Source organism: Anoplopoma fimbria, chromosome 2 (genome assembly GCF_027596085.1).
Source record: "Anoplopoma fimbria isolate UVic2021 breed Golden Eagle Sablefish chromosome 2, Afim_UVic_2022, whole genome shotgun sequence".
NCBI lineage: Eukaryota > Metazoa > Chordata > Actinopteri > Perciformes > Anoplopomatidae > Anoplopoma > Anoplopoma fimbria.
Window position 1 is genome coordinate 8,837,620 of NC_072450.1, and position 18,483 is coordinate 8,856,102.

General features: G+C 37.5%; 2 protein-coding genes across 2 annotated transcripts; both read right to left on the reverse strand.

Moving 5' to 3' along the window:
• Positions 1-244: 244 nt before the first annotated feature.
• Positions 245-4,087, reverse strand: dtwd1 (DTW domain containing 1). The gene is made up of 5 exons (XM_054618364.1): positions 3,978-4,087; positions 2,486-2,801; positions 2,171-2,308; positions 835-1,123; positions 245-667 (listed from the first exon to the last, which is right to left on the reverse strand). The coding sequence occupies exons 2-5, from the start codon at positions 2,741-2,743 to the stop codon at positions 438-440; spliced, it is 915 nt and encodes a 304-aa protein (XP_054474339.1). The 5' UTR covers positions 2,744-2,801; positions 3,978-4,087; the 3' UTR covers positions 245-437.
• A 7,588-nt stretch (positions 4,088-11,675) lies between these two features.
• On the reverse strand, positions 11,676-17,590 carry fgf7 (fibroblast growth factor 7). Its single transcript, XM_054619093.1, has 4 exons — positions 17,502-17,590; positions 16,494-17,151; positions 12,801-12,907; positions 11,676-12,620 (listed from the first exon to the last, which is right to left on the reverse strand). The coding sequence occupies exons 2-4, from the start codon at positions 16,777-16,779 to the stop codon at positions 12,405-12,407; spliced, it is 609 nt and encodes a 202-aa protein (XP_054475068.1). The 5' UTR covers positions 16,780-17,151; positions 17,502-17,590; the 3' UTR covers positions 11,676-12,404.
• Between the last annotated feature and the right edge of the window lie 893 nt (positions 17,591-18,483).

An 18,483-nucleotide genomic window follows, 5' to 3' on the forward strand; every position in this document is an offset into this window, starting at 1 on the left:
TTGGAGGAGCTTTAAGTCTCACACCAAAATATGTTAAACATGCTAATTTTCAACTTTTTGAATGAAACACCAAGACAGCACTGTACCCCATGTGATTTTTAAAATACCCTAGTTTGTCACTTTGCAGATGTTTTTTTTAGATTATTGCTATCATCCAGTTTGTTCCAACAGTATGATTTTGATTTCATAGCGATAATTTGTGTCATGTATTTAAACATTTCAAACAAACCTCATTCATGTTTGGCAACTGTAAACACACATTTTTTTTTTTTTATTGCATATTCTTGTACAAATAAAATCCCACAAAAAATTAAAATATCACATAGCCATAAAATAAAACTCATCAAAATCAAACAAAGGCTTGCATGTGACTCCACTCTTCAGCTACGGATCATATGTCTCTTGTAGCTGAATTCAATTTTTCCTCTCAGCATTCCTCAGCATTTCTTAGCAGAATTCTTTGATTTGTTAACAACTGTGTGCAGGAAGGAATAAAAGAACAGAAGGTTGTCATATTCTCCATTGTACTCCTGACCAAGGCAATGCTCACGGAAGTCCTTGAGGAAATAATAGATAGCCTCGATTGTAGCTAGGTAGGTGTCTGGTTTGCCCTTCTGACTGCGCCAGAAACAGGTTTTCCTCGTCTTCAACTCCACCCGGAGCAGATCTGGAGGAGAACACAAGTCAGTAAGAGAAAGAGGGGGAAAAAAACACTTGAGAACACAGCATGAGGTCATGTTGAACAGCGTTGTGGGTGAAGTAAATTTGCCCTTAATAATCACCAGCAGTCAGAGCTCTTTGAAAAGCTGCACAAATGTAAACTATCATGATTACCTTGCAGTCTTTCATCTGTGCTGATCTTGTTGGTCTGGTTCCATGTGCTGTCAATGAAGACCACCCTCTGTAGCGGATACACCCCTGACTCCGAGCCCTTTGCTTCCTCTGGGACCCCTGACTTTGGGTTATCTGAAGTGTGTATGGCGCCTTGATCTTCCTCCCTTTTCAGCCTCTTTACGCGGGGTTCATCAGAGGACCTATGTGACCTTCTGTCTGTCATGTCGTGTAAACACTGCATCATGTCTTGAACTGAGACGGACCCCGGACCAGGGAACACCAACACCACCTGGAGAGAGCAGAGAGAAAACACAGATTTAGGGTTGAACAGCATCATATAAATCAAGACTAAAATACAAAAAGGTGTTACTCTGATATGTTGTTTCTTTTATATGTGCTATAATTAGGAATCACTAAAAGAGAAGAAAACAGTTTGAAAGGAGCAAAATAAAGTTGAGCATGAAATCATTCAATTGATTTAAATAGTTGAGAAAGTCAAAGAAAAAAATCAAAGTTGGAAACTGTCAAATACAATTACCATACGAGCAATTGCACTTAAGCCACTGTAATTCTTTAAGTCAAGACAAATTACAACATCTGATTTTGCCTAATATAACTTGTACCATGCAACTTGTCAGGCATGAAATATGAAAATGCAGCCAGCAAGTGACTCGATCATATGAAACTATTGCAAATTCCACATTTTTTCATTATGTTTTATGCAATATGGATTAAATCTAAAACTAGTTACACTTAATTTACTTCAATAGCAATGTGAATTTAGTGGAAAGTAACAGTATCAAAACATCTCTCCAAAGCAGCTTCTTGCATTCACAATATAATATGAATTAATGAAGTAAATAAGGCGCAATGACAGTGAAGTTTTCCTAATTGGTAAAATAATATACATGGACAATATTAAGTGCTAGAGCTGAAACAAAGAATTGATTAGTTTATTGATAAAAGGAAAATAATATGCAACTATTTTGATAATTAACTTAACTTTTCAAACGAAAAAATCCTAGTTTAAGCATCTTAATTATGATGAATAGCTGCTTTTCTTTGTGTTATACGATAGTAAATTGAACATCTTTGGGTTCTGGTCTGTTGAAAACGTCTTTTGTTAGACTTTGTTTTTTTAAAATTATTTGTAACAGGCAGTTTTCATTATTTCACAGTCTCGTTCAATTATAGAGACCAAACATTTAATCTTGCAGATTAATTAAATGAATTGTTAGTTGCAGCCTTAAAGGGTACAGCTGCACAATGACACTCAAAGGTGTAAAATAAAGTGTGTTAAATAATCTCCATCCTTTCAACATGGAAATCAACTAACCTTGTCCTTTTTATAGTCAGGTATACAGGGATACGTGTATATGGTGACGTCACTGGGTGCGAGGATCTTGGCATGGACTGCAGTGCTCTTTCCATCCGTCTCATTTGGATGCTTGATGATGTCTATCTTCACTGGAAGCTGAGCACAAAATACAATATGTAGAGTCATGTCCAGTGTGCAAAATTGACTTTAAGGGGAGACAATAATTGACAAAATTTTCCTCCAAATTAGGATACAACTATCACAGAAACTCCATACTGTAGATGAGGGCCTCTCTTGACAGAACAATCAAGAGAGTCCTGAACTCTTACTGACCTTGATTACAGGGATTTCTTGCAGGTGGACACCCAGTAATGAGCAGCATGTGTAGCAGAAGAACATCCTTGATCCTCCACATTTAGAGCATTTCAACCTGCCCCTCTCCTGCGCCTTCTCCAGCACTGCATGTGATGCCAGTTTTAGACCTTGTAGAGGCAGCTTGGCGAGCTCGTGAGTGTCCGATGAATCACTAGAGACTGTTGTTTTGTTACAGCAACTAGGATGGAGACGCTGGTCTTGATCCAGGCTGCTCATCCTTGCCCTTTGAATGTTAACAGCCCGGTGCGGAATTATGTAGTCCCGACGTTCACAGCTGAATAAGAATGACAAAACAAACGGTGCAAATATTAGTAAACAGAAATAATCCAACATTTACATAACTTCAAAAGTGAGGGGCGCAATAATGTGGAAAAGCCATTAAACAAACTAGAGGTTGTTATCAAGTCATACATGAGTCATTTGTCAAGTTGAATTTAGTTGGGAGATATTGGATACATTAACCTAAGTAGTGTGGCAAGACTGGATCATGTCGAGGAATTTAGTTGTAGTATATTATTAAGCTTGGATGCTTTATTTATATCACAAGCTTCCTGTTTGGGTACCTCATCTCTGACATGACCTGTCTGATGAATTAAGACTCATAAATCAGAATTTAAAAAGAGGAGGTTGCCTTAGAATTTAATCCTAACTGGCTAAGTGTGCATGTGTGAATATACAGTATGAATATACAGTACCAGTCAAAAGTTTGGACACACCTTCTCATTCAACTACTTTGAAGAATCTAAAATATAAAACATATTCTGGTTTGTTGAGCATTTGTTTGTTTACCACATAATTCCATATGTGTTCCTTCATAGTTTGGATGTCTTCAATATTAATCTACAATGTAGAAAAAAATTAAAATAAAGAAAAACCATTGAATGAGAAGGTGTGTCCAAACTTTTGACTGGTACTGTATGCATCTTATTTGTCCTTTTTCCTTGATCTTCATTTGTATATATTCTTATTTTGACTGATATAAATATCATTATTATTATTATCATTAATAAATGTCACTAAATTTTCTGACCTTGTCTGACTGTTATCAGATTGAAATGATCACTAATGATTTCTGCTTTTATTCACAATAATTCCACTATAATCTTATCTGACGTCACATTTACTAATTCCCAATTTAAATACAAAAGTATCAACATTCACACTGAAACTATAGAATTAATGTAAAGTGAGTTAAACACAATTTGGGAGCCCAACAAGCTGTAAACATCGACTCCACAGCACGCTACACCTGCCCCAGTGTCCACGCTGTCGCTAACGTAAACAGTTAGAAGTGCCGTAAAAACCTGCTCTGATTCATGCTAACGGAGCTAGCTTCTGTTAGCATGCTCATCACCCGTAGCCACGTGTCCGTGTCGTAGCAGACAGAGACTTGTGTCAAAAGAGCAAAAGAAAGCAGACGTTGTAGTTGAGGTTTAGTGGCAAGCAATACCTTTCCCATCTGCTGACGTGACGCAATGACAACGTGTCTAAACAGACGTGTGTAGATCCGCCTGCACGTTCTTCTTCTACCCCGGAAATGCAGTTCCGGATATAGGAAATAGAACGTTGGTTGGTTGGTTGGTTGGTTGGTTGGTTACCCGTTGCTAGGGAGCGAATTCCGTTTGCGCCATAGCAACGGGTGCTTTATGATGGGATGGGACCATCATGGGACAGTTTACAAAAAGTAGATGCATTTTAATTTGAGTAGCCTAGAGTGCTCTAAATTTAAATTAATTATTTTTAAATAATTCAAAATAAATTAACTCAGCTTATCAATATTTTTTTTTTATTATTATTATTATTATTATTATTATTATATTCCTTTATTGATCCCCATGCAATAAAGGAATATAATAATAATAATAATAATAATAATAATAATAAATAAAAAAATATTGATAAGAATACCTATGTTGAATACACTTCCTGTAAGTCGCTTTGGATAAAAGCGTCTGCTAAATGACTGTAATGTAATGTAAATGTAATAAGCTGAGTTAATTTATTTTGAATTATTTAAAAATAATTAATTTATCAATATTTTTATTTATTATTATTATTATTATTATTATTATTATTATTATTATTATTATTATTATCATTATTATTATTATTATAGTCCTTTATTGATCCCCATGGGGGGGAAATTCAGGTGTTGCAGCAGCTCAACTACATAGAAACAGATAATAAATACAACATATTATACAATAAAAATAAAATAAAAATATAAATGTACAGTATATCCACAGGGTGGGGGCTGGTCAGCATGGTACAACAACAGTCTCCACTGTTGTTGTACAGTCTGATGGCAGTGGGCACAAATGAGCGTCTGAAGCGCTCCGTCCTGCTATCTAATATATTTAATATCTAAACATATAATTAATAGGACTAATTAAAATCCTTGAAACGTGTCCTTTTTTTGTGAACAATTCAAAGAGCTTTCTCTCTAGACTTTGTCCATTTGTGCAGCTCATTCCACATTTCTACCTAATTAATAGGTCTAAATTTGTTTAGAAACATGCTCCCCTCCCACCAGAAGAAAATCAGCATATGAACCATTAATGATATTGTTTAATGTGGTCACGTTTCTTGTTGAAGCAGAGTACATTAGAAGCCATAAAACAGTTCCCGTACATCTCACAATCTTCCCCTGAGCTACATCTGTCCAACATTTACCTGAGTTGAGAATAACAGACTTCCTTGGCATCCCAATCTTTTATTTTAATTAAATTACATTTTATTTATCTGTAGCACCAAATCATAACAGAAGTTATCTCAGGGCATGTCTTAGTGTATGTACAATGACAATATGAAAGAAAGTGACAATTGAAGTCAAACTGTAATTCAGTATATGGTATTCTTTGGGATGCTCTGCAACCGGTCATCCTCTAGTGGAATCAAAGCTGGTAGTCTTTGAAGTCATGCTGCATTAGCAAAATTCAGGTTTCACAGGTGATGTTTCCCCTTTGGCTGATCAAAACTTGAAAGGTTAAACTAGGATTGATTATTAATATGCATTGCCTTCATCCTTAGCCAGATGTGCTTGATGCGATGTAAAACAGATTGTTTTATGTCAAATATCAAAGATACCTGAGCTGTCACACTTTCTCTACAAAACGGACAATCGCACGCAGCCTTGCATGGCAAACAGATGTGTATCGAATGAGCTCTTCCAGTGTCTGTGATATTAGATTCCAAACAACTAGAAATCTGCCAAATGTGTACTGTGTGCCAGGTTGCTTTTCAACTCATTGCAATGAAATCTAGTTTTTTAAATATTTGTACCAATACTCCTGTCCAACAATATTAGTCATATTATTCACGCCATGCTTACCCGTCATCCCTGCAGGCTGCTTTGTTCAGGATCTATTGTAAGAGCCTGTCTGTTGGCCTTAATGCTTTGTTTCCTTTGGCTTTAAGTTGTCACAAATGTAGGCACAACAATATCATAGTTGAGATCCACCTGCCTGCATCAAATATGAATGGATTGACTGTTCCTGACTTGTCTTATCATTAAATTCACTTATTTTTCTGTTTAGTCTAACACAGAGGAATGGAAAAACAAACTGTCTGAAAGCTGCATGTCAGCAATGTTTGTTTTGCTGTTGACAGCAGTCCAGTTACAAGAAAAAAGAAAACTGTTGGTGATACTTTATTTCCTCTGTATTCTATGTTGCTGCCAGTTCTAAATGTGAAATGAAAATATTAATTCTAATAATTTAAATATTGTCTTTCAGGTGTATAAAAGTTGCTTGGGCCAAGCAGCAAAAATCGCACTTTAATATGCATTCCATTTATCAAAAGGGCAACTAGATGACTGGACTGACCTTTTAGTTTCCTTACCTTTCTCAGGTAACCATGCACTCATAACACAATGCAATGCTTCTCAGACTGACAGACTCTCCATATTTTACATTGCGTGAGTTTTTACTGGTTGCATGGTGTGCTTTTTCAGGTATGAAGCCGAAAACATGAACTTAAATTGGCTCTCAAAGCAGTTGGAGAGTAATACAAAGACAAGAATCCTGCTCATGGTAAGCTTTTTACTCAGTTTTTTTTGTGTTGTTTGTGTTCCTTCAAGTTTATACGTGTGTTAATGTGCATTTATGTAGTGTGTCATGATAACCCCCTAAAACCAAGAGTGATATTGCACGGGAGAACATTGAGCCAAGTCGAAAAGCAGCCAAGCATCCATAATATATTTGTGAAAGCGAATTGAAAATCTAGCATGCCTAAATCAAAAGCCTCATAAATGATGCAGTGGTCTTGTGATGCACACAACCCTTAGTTTTTCTACTACACTGAATACCTCTTAAAATGCTTAAAAAAGAGAAGTTTATTTGTGCTGATCAAAACACTGAACTTCCAATAACAGGGTCACTGTTTCTCTGAATAATCCACTGACCCTGCTGTCGTTAGCAAGGTAAAAACAAATTGCTATCCAATGCCAGCACTCCTCTTTGATACAATCGTGTCAGAGATTTTAAGTTTTCAAAACAGGCAGTGTATTTGCAAGGAATTATGCACACTCCAGGCCCCCGATTTAACTGCTGAACACTGTGTACTTGGTTTACTTTTTTAGCATCTGAAAGACAGAGGGTGCCTCAAAATGAAAAACTTAAGTACTGTGATGGATTTTGCAATATATTTGTTGGACAGATAAGAAAGCTAAGACGCCAATATTAGCACACAAGCCAACGTGGAACCAATTTATGAAAGATAGCAAATATCAGCATTATGCACTGTCTTGCTGGCTGGTCTGTCAAAGCACTTTGTAAACCTTGTTTTTAAAAGGTGCTATATAAATAAAGTTATTATTATTTATTTACCAGGATCTCAAAACCATTCAAGGTTAATTTTGCACCCGTTCTAAAAAAATGTACATCCTCTGTGTTTGAGACTCAAAGATTCATTACCTCTCATTAGTGATTCTTTCTGAATCAGCATGAAACAATTGGGTTTAATTGGCTCCCTGTTTGGCTCCCTTCCCTACAAAGCTGTTCACAGACCGTTTTCAGTCTTCCCCGTAGACGTTGCCCTCGACTACGCATGCTGTTTACAGTATTTGATGCACTCAAACCTGGAACATCTGCTGGCAAAATTCTTGGTATTGCATTTCTACAAATTATTAAAATCAGTCACTGTGACCAATCAGTTAGTCAGGATACAAAAATGTCTAACTGCTCTTATTATTGTTATTTTCATCAATAAGGCTTGTATTATAAATACAGGCAGCTTTTAGAGAGACTATACAGAGCTTTCGTTTGGGATGGACGTGTGATTTTTAGTGTGGTGCCTCAATACATCTGCATCACACATCGTACATCTTTCGTCATGACTAGGGGAGGGTCCACAGAATTCGGCTTAGCTGACCATTAAACTCCAAGTAGACACGTTATTAGCAGCAAGAGCGTTTTTTGGGTGTAAAGTTGGAAAAATCTACCTGTATTGACATAATGAGCCACCAAGGGTCTATGTGATCATGTGTACAGTGCAAAAAGTGGAGCTTTGAAACACTGAAAGCAGAACTTTGCTGAGTTCGAGAAGGATGTATAATCATAAATATGCAATTGGATGCTATCCAGTGTTTCTTTGCAAGACTTATCTGTGTTGACAATAGACCGAATCTTGCCACGAGAGACACAGCATGAGAGGACATTCTTTTTTCGACTCCAAATATGATCACACTTGTTTACTCCAATGTTTGGTGAACTTTGTCTCGAAAACAGTTTCTAATGTCCATATGGCAAAAACACCAATAATTTTCCATTTCACTGGAATTGTATTGCTATAACTTGGGTCCAATCTGTCAGTCACTGCCTTTCGCAACGTGCAGCAGGTGATAAACTTGGACCCATTTAGAATATGCATGTTTGAAATTATGGTCTATTACATTGGTCTGCTAATCAAGTAGAATATTGGCCATTAAACAGTGTTATTTGCTCCTTTTGGCATTTGTTTTATGTTTCGGTAGTTTCCAAATGTACCTTAATTAAAATTCCCATTGAAAGCCAGCATGACCAGTTGTACATTTTTACTTAAATTAAGTGATTGAATAAGATTGTGAGTCTTTCACATGTAAGTTGTTATAGGTGATTTTTAACATCCTTTATTAATCATATCTTATTATCTTTCAGTGTACATTTAATTCGCTGTCAGAGAAACTGCAATATTGCGGTGAGTTGCTGCAGATCCCGACTCTTTTTCAAAATGATCTGGTATTTTGGGGGGTTCCTTACGAAGGGCAGCAAACACAGAATTCCCCCACGTTACATAACCACAGATGTGTTCTGGGGAAATGAAGGCCCAAAAAATCTATCAAGTTCAGCTGCGTGTTTCCCCCCCTCCTCCTCATGGCCTCCGCTGCCCCAAGACCACATCTCCACATCGCACGAGACTCCCCAGCCTTTCTCCCTGTTTCTCTTCACATCCCTCACTTTCTCATCCTCCCCCTACTCGGTTTGTCTCACCCCGTCCTTCCCTGCACAGACCATTTTCAGTCTTCCCCGTAGACGTTGCCCTCGACTACGCATGCTGTTTACAGTATAGGACACATGTGGTTGTCTGTGTTCATGCTTCCGCACAAATGCAAATTTAATTCTGCTGTTTTAAAGAATTGCAATGAATAGCAAATCATTGTCAAAGAGTCAATATTCATTTCAGGAGGACAATCAAACTGCACAGTAGCTCTCCACTATAATTTGTACTTTAGCAAATTATAATATCAGTTACAGCTGACCACTGTAACTATTGATGTGCTATCAGATATTATTGATATAATCAACCAATACAATTGACCCTAAGTTATCACCGCATCTCTAAATCAAATACTGATATGTAATTATTAAAAACAAATATGTAGACATGTTGTTTAAACAATCTACTGGCACACATTCAGTGATGACATTACAAGGCAACATTTTTTTGTGTAAAGAAACGATTTTGTTGCTAGAAAGAGTACAGCCGATTTCATAATTTTGATATTCGATAGCTCTAATGCACAGCAGATGAAGAACTGTGCAAGGGAATCCCACGTTTTGTAAAAATGAAAAAAATATATATTAAAAGGATTTGTTATTTCAGGAGCAATTTATGAAACAAAATCTGTATTTTCTTGGAGCAACTTATGTCTGGCGTGTCTGTGTTGCATCTTCTTTCTTGGAAGCCGGTTGCTTCACGTCTACGACAGTTCTCTCTCATTCTCCCTGGCTTCAGCCTCTCCTCGTCCTGCTGGGAATACACAGCCTTGAGTCTGAAAATGTGTTTACATTTTGAGCATGTTACAAATTATCTGCTAAGACTAACTTTGCGTGACTTGGCAGAAGCCTTCACCTTGCTCAGATGTTGTTTGGGTCAAACTATTTCAGGGGTTTGCTCTCTCAATTTGACTGTCTTTATCTGACAGGGGTTCTCCAAGCCAGATGTGAACTCAGGCAAAAGGTAAAGCTCGTGCTCAGCGTAGTTGTGTGTGTGTGTGTGTGTGTGTGTGTGTGTGTGTGTGTGTGTGTGTGTGTGTGTGTGTGTGTGTGTGTGTGTGTGTGTGTGTGTGTGTGTGTGTGTGTGTTTCAGCCTCTGCACATGTTTAAACCCATATATTAACGTATGGTGAGGGCAGTCTGCCAATATGTCTGCAAAATGTTTCTACACTGACAAGACTCCACTTATTCTCAATACAATATAAACGTGACATTTGAACAATATTGATATATCATAAATTAATAGATTTATCCTTGAGTAATGTGTGTTTTTCCACATCTCAACCTCCCCTATCAGATTTAGAGACATATTCATCTTATTCATGAATATCATGTGTCAACAATTGTCCAAGAATACTTTTTTTTCCAAAAGTTTCTTTCCCATGTGTATTCAATCTTCCTAAAGATAACATCAACAGATTTAATAATCTGGTCATTAAACCAGCTAAACTCTGCAATGAACTGTTTAGTGTCTCCAGAGGACTGCAGTCATATCAGAGTTTAAAAAACTGTAATCCAAATTAACCCAGTATTATCAAATGATATACAAAGATTTGGTTTGGACTAATCCTCCCAAAGTCATTTTATAATAAGATCAAAATCCCAGTAATAACAGATCCTCAATTTTGCAGTTATTATAATGCAGTTCTATTATCTACCCTAGCTCAAATCCCTTCAGATGACAGACATTTAAAAAGTCGGGACTGAATAACAAGGTCTTGTTTCTTATTAATGGTTGCATGCAAATAGTAAAAAAAACCAACGTGTTTACTTCTCAGATTGTATTTATTGATTTATTAAGGGTGTGTTGAAATTTTATCACAGCGCTTCAGCAGAATACAATTCTCTCTTCATCCCTCTCAAGAGCTTGCTGCTCAGCTTCATAGTCTCAAACGTGGCAGAATAAAGACATGGTTCATATACAGATTTTTTTTTTTTAAATTTGTAAAAATTGAAGCAAATGCCTTCCTTGAATGTGAAACTGTTGCGTGTACTGCCAAATCCACTAAGAAGCAACAGTGCTCGCAGATTGGGTTGCACATTGCCAGGTGTCTGGTGTGAAATAATGAATTCTTGATGAAAGGTAGAACCTTTAGACAAGGAGAGATATATTTCTCAGACTAAAAAAGGAAAATTGCTTGTGATGATTGGAAAAAAACCGACATAGAAAATATGTCTGTGTTACTCTTTTTCAACTGGATGTTTAAAGTAGGCAAATGGTTGTTGTACGTGTTCAGAGTTCATGTGAGTTTGTTTTGCAGTCCTTTATGCCCAACAGTTGTCTAAAAACTCCTTTAGAAACCAAGGTAGAACAATGCACATTGAAAAGGAAAAGGGATACTTTAACATATAACTCAATTGTTTTTTTACAAATAATGAATGTTAAGGTGCCGTGATGTTATCACCTGTTTGGGAAAATAATATTGACATCAAGCAGAGGGAGTCTGTCTTTGAAATTGAAATTAGTATTTGATTAGGTGTGGTAAAAATAAAATTTCCTCTTGACGTACTTCTTGTCTTAGTAAAAATGTGGATGTCAGATCTCCTTATAGAGAAATATGTGATATTTTGGTGGATGGCGTTATTAACTCTGATGGAAAGAGATTGAATAGCATACACATTTATTATGTTGTTCACTTTGTATTTTAATTGGGAAAATCTTTTTAACAGCAGCAGAATATTTTAGCATTTCAAAATCACACCTTGATAATAAAGAAATCAGTGAGCAGCTACAATGCATTCGACCAGAGTCTGGTCTTCAACGCAGGAAGGAAAGACAGATCAAAACATCATCATCCACAAACAGATTGTCCTACATACTCTAGTTTAACTGAACATGCTATTGTAGTTTATTGTGCCTCTGATTTGTGTGCTCTGAGCACTTGTACCAGTAAAAAAAGAAAAGAAAAGAAAAAGACAAGTCCAGCTTGCTTCAGCACTTCTTGGTCAAGCCAAATCTCCATTCTGGACCTTTCGGTTGAACATACAGGTCTCCTCATCTGGCTGGGTGTAGATCATCTTTTTGAAAAAGGATACAGTCCTGACTGTGCGTAATACATTTTACTGTTTAGAAGGAAAACGCTTAACTGTTTTATAAAGAAATATAATATTCAACTCAAAATAACAATAACACTGACTTTAGTGGTTTTTAGGTTTTGGGGACCAGTTGAAGCTATTTCAAATATTTCCTTGTTTCAACATCATATTGGAAGATGTTTTGGTATAGTTAGATGTGCACATCTGATATCTGTTGCTTTATGTTATGAAAATTACAACATGTTATGGAACATTACAGAACTAATGGAGTGGAGTGTGATGTTGGTAATGAGTTTAGTGTCTGTTAACATATATAATATGTGATTGAAATCATACACGATTTTGGACTCATTAGTCCTCTGCGTTTTTCAGTCCACCCTCTTATCTTCCTCCCTGCACTTCATGGGGATGAAGTGAGACGCTATATGCTCCCTCCTGGTCTTCTTCCCTCGCATCGGCCTTCCCTTCTGAGAAAGGGCTATGAACATTTCTTTGCCATTTTTAGTCCACTTGGCAGAGGAGTACGCGTTGAAGTAGTTTTCTAGGAAAACCTCCTTGAAGTTGCAGTTTTCATTGTAGATCCTCTGTAAGGGATGAGAAAAAAACATAATAGCATTAATACAATAAAATCTGCTGTTGCCAGCATTTTGTCCTTATTGTCAGTTCCTTTATCAAATGCATGTTTTGCGATCTACAATATTTCTGATTGATTTTGGATAATCTGAAAACAGTGTACGACTTTTCTCACTGAGGAAAAATATTACCTTGCCTTGCAGCTGTCCAGCCTTCGTCATTGAGATATAATACTGGCTCTTCACGCCTTTGATAGCCAGTACGCCCCCCTCAGACACCGTCCTGATCTCCAGGATACCTGCCAGACAATCACATGGTTAGGAAAATGAGACATATCTCAGGACAGATAAGATACTATCGATATCTAATCTTCACTCCAGCTCCATGCTGCTCTCAACATTCATCTTCATTAGCAGACTGGATGGGAGTTCCTGTGGTTAATCAGTCTGTGGTCTCTCTGGCTTTATTCAAGCCTTGTTAACTGGCCTGGGTGGCCATTACACGAACCACAACCTATGCCACGGCACATATGGGAGACAGATTAGGCCTCTCTCTCCTGGGACTGAGAAAACTACCTCCTTGCATGAGCTTTGCACGCTACATTTTAGGCCCGCTCTTCAAATCTGAGAGGGAGAAGAAAACACTTGTCTGTAACTATTTGGGTTTGTGATTTGTTTTTTTGTTTTTGTTATGCAACTTGTGTCAAATACTGTGTGTTTCACTAATATTCTGGGAAATAAACCCAGAGGCATTTTTTTTTTTTTATTCATTTAAACATTTTGTTAAGCAAATAGTGCTAGCCTTTGCAATGATATTTAATATCTTGGAATGAGCTAACTACTTTAAAACTATTGTCTCATTATTAGAAAGATAGTTTTTGAAGGTATGATGTCACTCATACAATTTTGTTGAATCAGTAAAACTAAGATGAGCATGAAGATATGCACGCCAACAAGGACCAGATCATAGATTTCCCTCGTTAATGTTTACATATTGCAGAAATTCTTTCAGTTTGACAGGCAGAGAAAAAAGTGAAGAACTCTATTAAAGCTCTTCAGACTGACATTGAGCAGCATTTTAGTGTTTGCTAAATCACAAACAGATGGCAGTGTCCCAATCTTGGAATGTAGTTTGCACTTGATATTTTACTTTGTATTACTGTGCTTTGACTGTGCCATCATATTTATTTAACCACGTTTCTCTATTCTCCTGTTTGATTTTATTTATTGTGATTTAAGGTGAAGTTCAACAGTTAGAGCTCTGCCTTCATTTATTAACCCCTATACGTTGAAAGTCCGTTGACCGTTTAACTCAATTAAACTATATTGGTGGCATCTGAAGATGTTTTTATCGTTGTTAAGAAGCGTGGAAATGCTTTTCCCATAATATAACATGCAACCGCTACAGTTGTTTGGTCTACTGTGGAGAGATGGAACACATTTCCACACACATGCACACATATTGTTAACATTTTGGCTCTGTGGCAGACAGGCTATCCTCAGCTTGAACAGATTTGTCATCACTCGCTGGTCCAGCCTCTGGCTGAGTAAACTAACTTGTGGGTAATCCCTAATCCTGCTCTCTCTGAATCCACTGTTTGCTTTTGCGAGTAAAGTCATAGCGATGTTGAGATTAATGATGACTGCTTCATACTAGACCTGTAATGTCTAGAAAATTGATTGAATAACTTTAATTAACTGTTGTCTTTGATTACAAATCCTTATCTACATTGAAACTACAACATATCCATATCCTTTAATCTAGATGATCTGTATTTCAGTTTGGAATTTATCAAATTACACAGTTATTATTAAAGCAGGTGTAGGATACAATCAGTCTCAGTTATTTTTATTTGGCTGCACCCAACACAAGGTATTTTATGTCACAATATTAGTGAATTAGTAGAAAACTGGGCTAAAACGTAGTAAAACTCTACTGTCTGAATTCCCAGTTTTCATGACGTCATACTGAGGTTTAGGAGTTGTTTATTTGTTCTTTGCTGCGGCTTCACACAACTTTTATTATTGATATTATTATCACATTTTTGCCATAGCCTTTCGCTTAGACACAAACCTACATGTGTTAGTAATTACCATTTGCAATTTTGTATCTGTTATCTTATGTGCAACATGCGTTTCTTTGCTTTCAAGGATTTGTTTACAAATTTGGAACAAATTGTCATGGAGACTGTTGCAATACCCCTGACAAGAACACTCACATTATTTGTATTTTCAGAAACATTTCTACCGTAAAACCAATTTCCCAATATCAGTGTTACACATTTCAGCTCTCTACATTGCAGATACAAAAGCTTCCAAGAGATAACAAAATCTACATTGCAGACGTTTAGACCTTAGCAATATAGAAAAGTTGGAGAAAGCTTGTGCGGTGCTGGAAGTAAGCCTATATTTTTGTTGCTGAGGCACACAATGTGGAGGCCAAAAATAATGGAGCCCCAAGTTTTGTTTCTTCTTCTTTGCTTTGTCTTTTTGTAAAAAAAAAAAAAAAAAAAGAAAAAGAATAGCCTCTCATGCAATTGGCATTTCAGGACTTCTTGTTCACTGCAGCCAAAAAGTATGACTCACTGATTTATTACATATATGTGTTTCTGCAGGTCTCTTCAAAAGCTTATTGGTAAGATTGCTTCGTGCTTTTAGCGTGCGATTGTCAGCCACATGTGGGCGTATCAATTTTTCTGTCTTATGTTGCCAATTGTTGCACAAGCATCTTTTCCATCCACTTTGGGCATTTCCCTGTCAAGCCAACATTCCAGGCACAGCCACACTGTCAGATAGCAGGAAATGACAACTACTTAAAAACATCCTCACCGTGACAGAGATTTACAGTGGTTAACGTTGGCTCTGAAGCAACAATTCTAACAATTTACAGTGTTAAATTACAGTTATCATGGCTGTCAAATGACCTATCTATTACCTCCATTTCATTGTTGTTGTGTTTTATGTTCATATACATACTTTTTTTTATATATATTTATATTAATGCCTGTACATAGTAGTTAAATGTTTATGACTCCCTTATTCTACTTGTTGTCTTTGTTTTCTGTTTGATTTGTCTATTTCTGTATATGTCCAATTAGAGGAACGGAAAAAACTGAGTCAAATTCCTTGTATGCGTACACATACCTGGCCAATAAAGCTGATTTGGATTCTTCTGAAATAAAAGTTTACATTTGATAGGGAGCTGGCATGCCTTATTTGACCATTTTTGCTTTTGATTGTATTAAACAGCATGAGCCAGGCACAGTACGGTGGCTGACTGTGTGTGAGATGTAGGTTAATCAGAAGATGAGAATCATACATTTTTACATTTCTAATATTCATGCCAATTCTTTGTCCCAGTGAAAGTTTCTGGGAGAGTAAATGAGGCTGAACAAATGTGAGTCTTTGGCGGTGTCAGTGTGAGGTCTCAGGGGCCTGGCAACCCGTCAGGCTCCAAGACCCTTCAGTTTACTTCATTACAGCCTGTGTTTAGATGGTGTTATGGTTTAACAAGCCAAAGCCCCCACCTGCTTCATTTTACCTCCGTCACTTTGGCTGCGCCAACAGAGACACATGACCCATTAACACTGTGATTACACTGTGGAGAACTCTGTACAATAACACCTCCCACGTGCTTCTGTCACCTTGACAGGCCAAAACTTTGTCACTGACTCAGTGGAAAGATATAACAACTAAACTCTGCCTGAACATGAATCATAACATTTCAAATTGTAGGATTAAGTCAACACCCACATTCAAGTTAATTCACATTTGGGAAATATATTTTGACAAATATGTGTCAATTCTTTATTACTGATAAACACACAGGAACTCCTGGTTAACCACTGGTGTTCAAATTAGATAAAAAGAAAAAATCATCCTTACTGTGGCAGTTGGTGGGATCTTGAGTCCCGTTGATGTTGCCAAAGTCATCAATTGTTAGGAACCACTGCGTGCGGCTGAACAGCTGTCGGATGCGCACATCTCCTCCCTCCATATAGTCGTAGTTCCTGGTGTGGCGCTCATGTTTGGAGCAGTTCATGATGGCGGCAAGGTGCTCCGGAGTGCAGTCACTGTAGACCACACACACACTGCCGAACAAGAAGATTGCATGGAGGTACAGTCCAGAGAACAGATTTTGAAGGTTCCATGTCAGCATCCATTTGCGCATTATAATACAATGCAGTGGGGATCAATGAACAACATACTTAAATGTGAGATCTGTGCACTATCCTTCAGGCCAGCGACCCCCCTGATCCCTGACGTGTAACTCTTGGGTTGTGACCTCCTGGTCCCTGTTCTTGCAGCAGGTATTCCTAGTGGGACGTTGAGCCGGGGTGGTTGTAGAGGAGATATTATGAAGTTGGTTTGGGGTTGGCTGAAGCTGAAGAGTGGTCTGAAGAAGACTTGTGATGATATTAGGAGAGATGATGTCCTTCTTTAGTCTTCAGTGATGGTGTGAGTTGGCTGCTCCATCTTCTTAAAACCATATTCCGACAAGAGACATCATAATCCAGTTCAGGAAATGGTCTGCAGGATATCACTACAAAAGAAAAGTTGAAAGATTTTTGTTAAAAAACTGTTAAAATGATTACTTGGATTCACCTATTTCTATAGTAGAGCTCTCTTACTTTTCTAAACTTCTTTCAAAAAACTTCAGATTTTCTGTCTTCATACAAATATGTTTTAAACAATTTCTGCATACTTTGACAAGTATATGTATCCCTGTCATGGACCCTGAACATAGAATTATTGCATCGATGCCGTTGGCTTGCTTCACAAGTCTATGGTCTGTAATATCATCTGTACCAGCATATATACATTCAAACAAACAAACAATGCTGCTTTTCTTGTAAAAACAAAACAAAAACAAACAGTAGTTCAAGGACTTACATGTGCTCTGGGTGATGACAGGAGTTGTCAGAGTTTTTTTTTTTCCTTTCAGAGAGAGTTTTAATTTGAAAACTCTGTAGTTCTAAAAGCTGTAGTCTCAGTTGTAAACCAATCTCAGTAATGCAGTAAAGCTAAGCAAGAGCTGGTAGCTTCTGTCAATTCCCATGGATGTCTCCCTGTTTCTGGCAGGCTGACTCTGTGCATCTTCCACTGTCGCTGTGCACTCTGCTTAGATAAATGCCTCCTGCTGACCTCACTTGAGAGCAATTAGATCCCAACCAGTCAGCTGTCCCTGGCCCAGATGCAATGGAGAAACACCCTCTGCCTGCCTTTCGCTGTCACTCACCCACCCAACATGAGAGGGAGCTATAAACTCTTAGAATAGCAGACTCTCCTCAGTATGCACCACTAAATACTTTTAAGAACATTTGCATGCACGCTCAACCCTCGCAGAACTTATTACAACCTTACTTTCTATTCCAAGAAAGATCTCGTGCTTAAATAGGTTTGTGCTGTGCTTGTTACAGGTCTCATAATGACTCACATTAAACTCTGGTTAACATGTTTGCTCTGATGACGAAGCTTCAAAGAATTTCTCCCCTATCATTTCAAATGTCACAATTAATTAGCGGTTTTATTTAGCTGCACGGAATCATTGGTAAGGATTTATTGACTCAAGTAAGAAAAAAACACTTCAAAGAGGCCCTTTAGTTCTCATTCTTATGAGTGTCTTACATGAGTGTAATAGTGGGAAGCAATAAGTTATGTCTGGCAGGTCTCCATCAGAGGGGAGAAAAACAGAAGACATAACATCTCTGTGTCAGGGGTCGTGTACTCTTTCACTTTTTGTGTTTGTATTTAAAGTCACAATTTATTGCCTTACATACCAGGCCTTTCCTTGGACTCACTACTTCAAAAGTTTATATGGGCCCTAATGACAAGCTCCCCCGTGGAGGTCAGAGCTGCAGGCCTGAGATGGAGG

Excerpts from the sequence above, each read along its gene's own strand:
- fgf7 (XM_054619093.1), bottom strand. The coding sequence starts at position 16,779 with ATGCGCAAATGGATGCTGACATGGAACCTTCAAAATCTGTTCTCTGGA. Across the intron at positions 12,908-16,493 it reads AGATCCCACCAACTGCCACA|GTATCCTGGAGATCAGGACG; the intron begins GTAAGGATGATT and ends ATTGTCTGGCAG. Across the intron at positions 12,621-12,800 it reads CTGGACAGCTGCAAGGCAAG|AGGATCTACAATGAAAACTG; the intron begins GTAATATTTTTC and ends CATCCCTTACAG.
- dtwd1 (XM_054618364.1), bottom strand. The coding sequence starts at position 2,743 with ATGAGCAGCCTGGATCAAGACCAGCGTCTCCATCCTAGTTGCTGTAAC. Across the intron at positions 2,309-2,485 it reads AAGAAATCCCTGTAATCAAG|CTTCCAGTGAAGATAGACAT; the intron begins GTCAGTAAGAGT and ends TTTTGTGCTCAG. Across the intron at positions 1,124-2,170 it reads CTGACTATAAAAAGGACAAG|GTGGTGTTGGTGTTCCCTGG; the intron begins GTTAGTTGATTT and ends TGCTCTCTCCAG.